This window comes from Vombatus ursinus, unplaced genomic scaffold, assembly GCF_900497805.2.
Source record: "Vombatus ursinus unplaced genomic scaffold, bare-nosed wombat genome assembly UNPS02014816.1, whole genome shotgun sequence".
Taxonomy (NCBI): domain Eukaryota; kingdom Metazoa; phylum Chordata; class Mammalia; order Diprotodontia; family Vombatidae; genus Vombatus; species Vombatus ursinus.
In genome coordinates this window covers 6455849-6465043 of record NW_020954594.1, presented here as the reverse complement: position 1 = coordinate 6465043, position 9195 = coordinate 6455849, and the positions used below count along the sequence as shown (strand labels likewise).

Genomic DNA, 9195 nt, shown 5'->3' with positions numbered 1-9195 from the left:
TGTGTGTGTGTGTGTGTGTGTGTGTGTGTGTGTGTGTGTACACACACATTTATGCACACACCTTTCTTTTGTTGATCATTGCAACTTTGAGGCCGGTAATGATCCAAAAGGCAAACCTAGGATAATCACCCTGGGAAGTGCTAGTGTAGACCCACACCCACCAGACCTAATGACAGAGTATCGGAAGAGGGAGTCTTATTTAACTTCCAAAGAACTTTGATGTTTTGGACCAAGGATTCCCAACTGAGATCTGAGGGACAGCTCTTCTGGTGGACTGTTTCTACAATGGCTCCTTCTCACACTTTCCATTACTGTTACAAAAATATATCCACAATAAGACTCGACAATGGCATTTCCCCAGGGATCCATTGAGAATCTATCAAAACAAAAGGCCAAGACTATAACAGGTTCAATATTGGTGTTCTGGCTCTGACACAATCAGCTAGATGATGTTGGATAAGTGAGAATTTCTCTGGTCTCTTTCTTTATCTGAAAATTTTAGCTATTCATATTTAGCTCTTAATATGCCTCCCCTACCTATTGGACAGATTCATAGAGCTGATGAGAGAGAACAAATGTAGGTAAGAAATGGAAGCAAAGTGAGAGCCCATCGATTGAGGAGTAGCTGAACTGTGAATGGGGTTATTTCAGAGCTCAAAGGTCATTTATTGTCTTACTCTCTTTTTACTTTTATTTAGTCATATAGGCATTTGTTATCTCTCCCTCACACTCCACCCTCATTGGGCAATTTTAAAAAACCAACAATTTTTTATACATTTAAAATAATTAAGAAAAAAATTTTAAACCCTCACAACAAATGTGCATATTCTAATAAAACAAATTGCCACATTTTTCAGGTCCAAAAATGCAAGTCTCATTCTGTATTTTAAGTCCCATCACCTTTCTGGCAGAAGATGGGTGGAATTAGTCTTCTTATCATTTCATTAGTCAGAGTTCCAAAATCTCACAAAGTTATTTTTCTCTATAATGTTATAATTGTTCAAACTATTCCCCTAGTTCTGCTCACTTCACTCTGCATCAGATCATAAAGGTCTTGCCTGTTTCCTCTGAATATTTCATCATTTCTTTCTTTCTTTTTTTTTTTTTGCTTTTTGGTGAGGCAATGGGGGTTAAGTGACTTGCCCAGGGTCACAAAGCTAGTAAGTGTCAAGTGTCTGAGGCCCTTTCATCATTTCTTATGGAGCAATATTATTCCATTACATTTATATATATTTGGTATATGAACATAATGGGAATGTCATCATTCTGTAAGAAATGACAAATATGAAGCATTCAGAGAAATTTGGGAAGACATATGAACTGATGCCGTGAATAAGCAGAACCAGGAGAATAATTTTCATAATATCCACAATAATTTAAAGGAAAACATCATAGAAAGATATCAGAACTCTGATTAATGAAGTGGTCAATCTTAAGTGTGGTAGTGAGGTAGTAGACTATAAATGAAGAATAAGACACATTGTTCTTTGTTTTGTTTATCTAGACTTCCTTGTTAATTTTTTTATTGGCAATTGGGGTTAAGTGACTTGCCCAGGGTCACAAAGCTAGTAAGAGTTAAGTGTTTGGTCTGAGGCCGAATTTGAACTCAGGACCTCCTGACTTCAGGGCAGGTGCTCTATCCACTCCAGTCACTTAACTGCCCCAAGACTTCCTTGTTAAAACAGAGTCATCGGGGAAGTGAAAGTCCCAGTGTTGTTAAATATTTACTTAATTTTAAAAAAAGATGCAAACTTGTTTCCAACCCAAAATCCCTTATATAAACACAAAGGCATTGTGGTATTATGGAAAGGGATTTGGAGATAGAAGGCCAAAATTCAAATGCTGCTTGGTAAATATGTGATGGAGGGCAATCATTTCACTTCCTTATTTTTTCTCATTTTTAAAGTGATATACCATTATATTCATATACCACAATTTGATCAGTGACTCCCTAGTGGATGGAGTCTTAGTTTCTTCATCTGAAAAATGAGTGAATTGCTAGCTTTAAAATTTGAACCTGTAAAGCATCTAGGGGCAGCTTCATTGGACTTGTATTCAGGAAGACTTATCTTCATGAGTTTTAATTCAGCCTCAGACATTTATTACCTGTGTGACCCTGAGCAAATCATTTAACCCTGTCTGCCTCAGTTTCCTCATCTGTAAAATGAGCTGGAGAAGGAATAGTAAAGCACTCCAGTATCTTTGCTAAAGAAAATTCCAAATGGCATCACGAAGAGTTGGACATGACTGAATGACTAAACAACAATAAAACCGATAGCATAAGCTGATTCTCGGCTTTTTTTTTTTTAGGCTATTAGGGTTAAGTGACTTGCCCAGGGTCACACAGCTAGTAAGTGTCAAGTGTTTGGTCTGAGGCCAGATTTGAACTCAGGCCCTCCTGACTTCAGGGCTGGTGCTCTATATACTGCACCACCTAGCTACCCCCATGATTCTCGGCTTTATCAGTCCTAATTTTGTTCTTACAGGAATAACGCCACCCCTATATCCTTCTTCAGTCACCTGCCCTTGCTTTCAACTTATATTCATGTCTCTTCTAAACCTGTGCTGGTGGATAAAAATCTCTGACCAACCATATTAGTGTCTTTAGAAAGCTTACCTCTTTTTCCTCATTGGAATAATTTATTTGTCTTTATAAATTCATTCTCGAGGGCTTCCCACCTCTCTTGGGTCAGTTTTCCTTTATAGAATTTTGGGCCATGGGGTCCTTCCTATTCTTTCTCTGAACCCTTGAAGCTTGCTGTCCCAAAATGTAAGGTGTTTTCAGAGCATACCAACTTTCTTCTCCTTCTTTATCACTAATTCTTTTCTATCCTTTTGACGTCAGGAAGCAGTTCCCTTTGGTTAGTCAAAATCAGACCTAGAATAGCCAATTCCTCTTGTTGCTTCCTCTTATTTTTTTTAAAATAATTTCATTAATGCAATAAAAAATGTATCAGCCACTCTGCTTTTGGCAAAGACCATGTTCTTTCAAAGAGTTGAAGTCCCTCATCACTTCAACCTCAGCCCTCTGTGCCAAGATTATATTTCTTGAATTTATCAATCAAGGAATGGGAGGTAGGGAGTAAGCATTCACTTTTTACAAATAAGTGCTAAGTGATTTTTACAAATATGTCATTTGGTCCTCACAACAACCCTGCAAAGTAGGTGCTATTATTATGCCCATGGAACCTGAGGCAAGCAGAGGTTAAGTGACTTGTCTAGGGTCACACAGCTAGTGTCTGAGGCCAGAGAGTCTCCCATAGTAATAGTTTTGAGTACTATGTCAAGTCTCAGTGATACTATTGATTGGAGAAATACAAATTAAAACAATTCTGAGATACTACCTCACCTATTGGATTGGCTAATTGGACAGAAAAAGCAAATGACAAATGTTGGAGGGGATGTGGGAAAATTGAGACATTAATGCATTGTTGGTGGAGTTGTGAACTGATTCAACCATTCTGTAGAGCAATGTGGAACTATGCCCAAAGGGCTATACAACCATGCATACTCTTTGACCTAGCAATACCACTACTAAGTTTGTGTCCTAAAAGAGATTAAAAAAAAAAAAAACCAAAAAGAAAAAGTACCTATATGTACAAAAATATTTATAGCAGTTCTTTTCTGGTAGCAAAGAATTGGAAATTGAGGGGATGCCCAGCAATTGGGGAATGGTTGAACAAGTTGTAGTATATGATTGTGATGGAATACTATTGTGCTATAAGAAATAATGAGCAGCAAAGAGGGAATAACAATTGGGTATAGGAATCTATCTTATCCCACAGGAAAGTAGGAAGGGAAGGGGATAAGAGAAGGGGTGAAGTGCAGTGATAGAAGGACATACTGGGGGAGGGGGTAGTCAGAAGCAAAACACTTTTGAAGAGGGACAGACAGAATAGAATAAATGAGGGTGGGGGAGAGGAAAATAAGATGAAGGGAAATACAGTTAGCAATAGCAACTGTGGAAAAAAAATTGAAGTTTCTCTGATAAAGGCCTCATTTCTCAAACATATAGAGAACAAATTTATAAAAATAAGAGCCATTCCCTAATTGATAAATGATCAAAAGATATGGTCAGTTTTCAGATGAAGTAATCAAAGCTATCTATAGCTATATGAAAAATACTATAACTCACTATTGATTGGAGAATTGCAAATTAAAACAATTCTGAGGTACTACGTCATACCTATTAGATTGGCTAATTGGACAGAAATGGAATACTATTGTGCTATAAGAAATGGTGAGCAGGATGCTCTCAGAAAAATCTGGAAAAACTTCCACGAGCTGATGCAAAGTGAAATGTACTGTGTACAAAGTGACAGCAATACTGTAGGATGATCAACTGTGGATGACTTAGCTATTCTCAGTAATACAATGATCTAAGATAACTCTGAAGGACTGAACAATGAAAAATGCTATCCATCCCCAGAGAAAAAACTGATGGTGTCTAAATACAGAATGAAGCATACTTTTTAATTTTCTTTATTTTTCTTAATTTTTTTTCTTTGGGTCTATGTTTTCTTTTACAATGTGACTAATATGGAAATATGTTTTGTACTGTTACACATGTATAACCTATATCAAATTGCTTGCCTTCTCAATGAGGGGGCTGGGGAGGGAGGAAGGGAGAGAATTTGGAACTCAAAATTTAAACACTGAATGTTAAAAATTGTTTTAATAAATAATGGGGGGAGGGTGGCTAGATGGTGCAGTGGATAGAATTCCAGCCTTCGAGTCAGGAGGAGCTGAGTTCAAATCTGGTCTCAGATGCATAACACTTAGTATCTGTGTGACTCTGGGCAAGTCATTTAACCCCGATTGCCTAAGCAAAAAACAACAAGTAATTGGTGAAAAATAAAATACTAAATAAATAATTTTTTAAAAAAGTCTCGGTGAAGTCACTTAACCCTGATTGCCTTGCCAAAAAGAAAAAAAAATTCTAAAAAGTCTCAGTGATAATAATATTGAACTATTTTTGTGGTTCAGTGCTTGCCTTCAACCAGGAGATGAAGTGTCACTGTGTTAAATATCCAGCAAGGGAGTCTAATTCGATGAATGCAATATCTAAATTGTTCAGTCAGGTCTGACTCTTTATGACCCCATTTGGGGTTTTCTTGGTAAAGATACTAGATTGGTTTGCCATTTCCTTCTCCAGCTCATTTTACAGATGAGGAAACTGAGGCAAAGAGGGTTAAGCAACTTGCCCAGGGTCAGGAAGCTAGTTAAGTGTTGGAGGTCAGATCTGAACTCAGGAAGATAACTCTTCCTGACTTAGGACCCAGCACCCTACTCATTTTGCCACTAGCTCCCCTATATCTAAATGGACCAACAGGTTATCTACTTAAGTTTCCAGCTCAAGCCTCTTGTGTTCTTACCAGCATATACCTGACAGATCGATCAGTCACTTTCTAATAACTTGAAGCCTCCTCTCTGTGCAACTGGGGGACCCACAAGCTTGAAAAAGCCTGAGCTGTTTACCATCAGATATGGTTCATTTAACTTAGAAGTAACTTCCTTGCTAACCTCTTGCTGTCAAAGTTCCAATTTAGTCTAAGAAAAGGTTTCTTAACCCTTTTTTGAGTCATGGATCCCTTCAAAGTCCATGAAGCCTGTGGTCCCCTTCTCAGAATAATGTTTTTAAGTACAAAAAATAAAATACCTAGTATTACAAAGAAAACTAATTACATTACAAAAGTTATCAAAATATTATAAAAATAAACAAGTTCATAGATAATAGGTTAAGAACTCTCGATCTAGGAAATGAAATAGAATATTTACTAAAATATTAAAGTATGAAATCTACTCTAAATCTACGATCTCCCATCAACCCACATACAGTTCTTCCACTCTGTCAGGTCACTTCCCATTGCATTCCTAGATTCAAACACTTTTAATCACATAATTTTAATTACGTGGAATTAAGTGTAAAGAATTGCACACATTTCACTACACCTATTTCCTGTCCCCCATATTTTATGCAGATGAGAAATGGTTCCAATTCATGAATATTTGAGTGTTAAGGGAAAATCTGGAGAGATTTTCATTCTTCTCCTATCAGGCTCACTGTTTAAAAAAACAAAACAAAACAAGCAAAACATGAAGAGGAGGAAATTTCCCACAGCTCAGCAGCCAAAGGAAATCTAATAGCTGCAGCCCTCATTGGTTTTGGGTGACACTGGCCTGTGGCCGGGTATTTACTCCTTAATCAGAAGTGGTGTCAGATAATACTACTGTCTTCTAGTCACCTCATTGCTTAGCACCAAGGCAATTTGTCAGCTTCTGGTGCTTTTATCTCAAATTAAGTTCCAGTTAAAATGTCAGAGGATGAAACTGTAAGTGAAGGCAAAGTCTAGAAAAGTTTTTCTACTTAGTGGTTTCTGCTCTTATTAAAGCAAAAAAAGGATCACATTGATCTGATTGAAGGGAAAAAGTAATCATTTTACTGTGATGGGATCATCAGAAATTGCTGTCTCTTTCTATGTCCATCATTTCCTGAGCCCTAGAATCTCCACAGGAAAAAAAAAGAGACAGACACAGTAGTTATATTCAAATCACTAGGATCTCTGTGCACTGTGTTTATTTATTAACCACATTTTTAAAAAAAATTGTTAAAAAACTAATACTGAACATCAATACAAAAAACTAATTTTATTTACATTTAAATTAATTTCAATGCATGAAACATCCCAACAATTTTCAGTATCTTCTTCCAATTCTCCATCAAGATTTTTGTCCATTTCATCTCATTCCTTTCTCCTCATGATTACAATTAGTGTTTACTTTATTCTTTTAGTTCTACTTTTTAAAATTTTGCATTATTTCATGAAGGTCTTTCCAAATTTCTCTATTTCTCATACTTGGTCTTACTTGCATTACTATTCCATTTTTTTTCAATCAGGTGTAGTACCCCAGAGTATACCCCTCAAATTGCATTCACAACTTGGGTCCCTCAGAAGGCCCATTTACTTTTGGGTAAATGGTACTCTGTGGGGGTTCACACTTCTTTAATAGTAGACAAAATTAGTTCAAAGCAAAAGCATTTACTAAGATAGCTTAAGAAGAACAGTAGATACAAAACATTTTTTCCCCTTAGCTAGGGCACATTCTCCCTCAAATACACACATCAGTGGGTAAGCACAAACCTAAGGATATGCTAGTAGTGAGTATCTCTTACCTAACCCAACTTCAAGAGTTGCAATATTTCATGGCAGGACAAGAGACAGTACTCCAGCTCCCCTCCCAGCCACCCAGAGATACCCAAAGACCAATCCCTTTTCCAGATCTCCTTTCTTAGCTTCTCTAGACTGCCAGAGGTGCAAAGGGAATTGGACTCCTTGAAGGTGTTTCCTGCACAAACTATTAACAGAGCTGGCAAGCTATCTTTCAAAGGCGCCTAGAGGCTCGGCCAATCTTCTCCAGCCAGTGGCAAGCTGGAAGACAAACTCCTTCACATTTTATAATGGGATAACCACACAGAGTGACTTTATTTAAAAACACTAATACCTCCTCACCTCAGCTACCTGGCTTCTCCTGTGATTTAGAAAACTGAACTGGGAAACAACTTGGTCAGGGTTGTACCAACCTCTCCCTCTCCCCCTCCTTATACTACTGTTATGGAAATGCTTGGACAAATCATTCTTCTTTTAATAATAACATTTTCCTACATATATTCCCAGTCATAGAATTATTGGGTCAAAGGGTATGATTATTTTTGTAACTTTTACTGCTTCCTGTCAGATTCTTGGCCACATTCTGTGGTTGAGTCATTTTAGTCTCCTCCAACTCTTTGTGACCCCATTTGGGGTTTTCTTAGCAAAGATACTGGAGTGGTTTACCATTTCTTTCTCCAGCTTATCTTACAGATGAGGAAACTGAGGCAAACAGGGTTAAGTTACTTGCCCAGGATCACAAAATTTCTGAGGCCATATTTGAACTTAGGTCCTCCTCATTCCAGGCCCAGCTCTCTACCCACTTCGCTACCTCGCTTTTGTGTTTATAAGACTACAATTCTATCAATTAAATGAGTTGCACATTTAATCCATGAATCTTACTGCATTTAATTATTTTTGACAATTTGATGAATTTTTATGCATTTAGTATTTTAAAATTAAATAATTGTATTGAATTTAATTATTCTTAAATGCAATAATTTTATTTCATTTAATGATTTTTGACAATTTGATGGGTTTGAACTGATAACCCTTCTGAAGTTGAGCATTTTTTCAAGTGATTATTAGCAAAAGTGTTTACCCTTTTGAAAACTATCAATACATATACTTCAATCGCTTATTCAAATACCTGTCGCCTGAATGAATGGGGTGTGCCACACCAGGAGCTAGCAGCCAGCGTTAAAAGCCCCGATTTCCACTTCCCCCAGCCCCGCCCCGCAAGCTTAGGTGTCACAGCCCGCAATGGGGACACTGGTGTAAGAATGCAAGATGAGAATGAGCACCAGCCCCGCGCCTTTTCAGCCAATCCGCGCCAGGCCAAGGAACCCACGTGATAACGGCAGGGACCTGGAAGCTGCAGCAAACACAGCCCACCTCACGTTGGCGCTCCGGATCTAGTGTCATGTGACCCTCCGACACAGCTCACGTGATTGTCCCTCGGAAGGTGGAGGCTTGGGGGCAAGATGGCGGCCTACCTGCAGTGGCGCCGTTTCGTCTTTTTTGACAAGGAACTGGTAAAGGAGCCGGCGGGGAGTGATGGGGCCGGGCCTGGATCGGGGGCAGCCAGGCCCCTCAGCCTCCCTCCGGGCATCACCGTCTGCGATTCGGGCCGGGGGAGTTTGGTCTTCGGGGATATCCTTCCATGACTCGGGGCGGCCCCCTTTCGGGGAGGGCGTCATAGCGCTGGGGGCCGCACCCCGGCTTCCTGAGGCCAGAAGGGAGGAAAGCATCTTCCTCCAAACCCGACATCCCTCCGCCCCGTTTTGGGAGACCCCTGAGCCGAGAAGGGGCCTTGCCCACCCTTTGGGATCAGAGGGGAGAGGGTCCCCCATTTTTCCATCCTTCCCCAAGGGGACGGGACACGAATGGGGTCCTGAGGTTGTTTGTGCTTGATCGATCCTCATCGTTTCTGGTTTTTTCCTGGTTGTAAGATGGGCAATTTAGGAGAGGTTGAAAGGCAGATACAGGTCGTAGGCTCCTTGACTACCCAGAACACATGGAAGGACAGATCTGGTTCCTGCCCCGA

General features: G+C 39.2%; 1 protein-coding gene across 2 annotated transcripts in view; it reads left to right on the top strand.

Annotated features, from left to right (window-relative positions):
- Positions 1-8611: 8611 nt before the first annotated feature.
- VPS11 (VPS11, CORVET/HOPS core subunit) overlaps positions 8612-9195 on the top strand; it is an 11799-nt gene continuing 11215 nt past the window's right edge. For both annotated transcript variants that reach the window (XM_027835626.1, XM_027835625.1), the window contains exons 1-2: positions 8612-8801; positions 9164-9195. The exon at positions 9164-9195 ends at the window's right edge or, in 1 of these variants, runs on beyond it. In XM_027835626.1, the coding sequence (XP_027691427.1) occupies positions 8633-8801; positions 9164-9195 (201 nt within the window). In that variant the 5' untranslated portion in view covers positions 8612-8632. The remainder of the gene's footprint in view (positions 8802-9163) is intronic.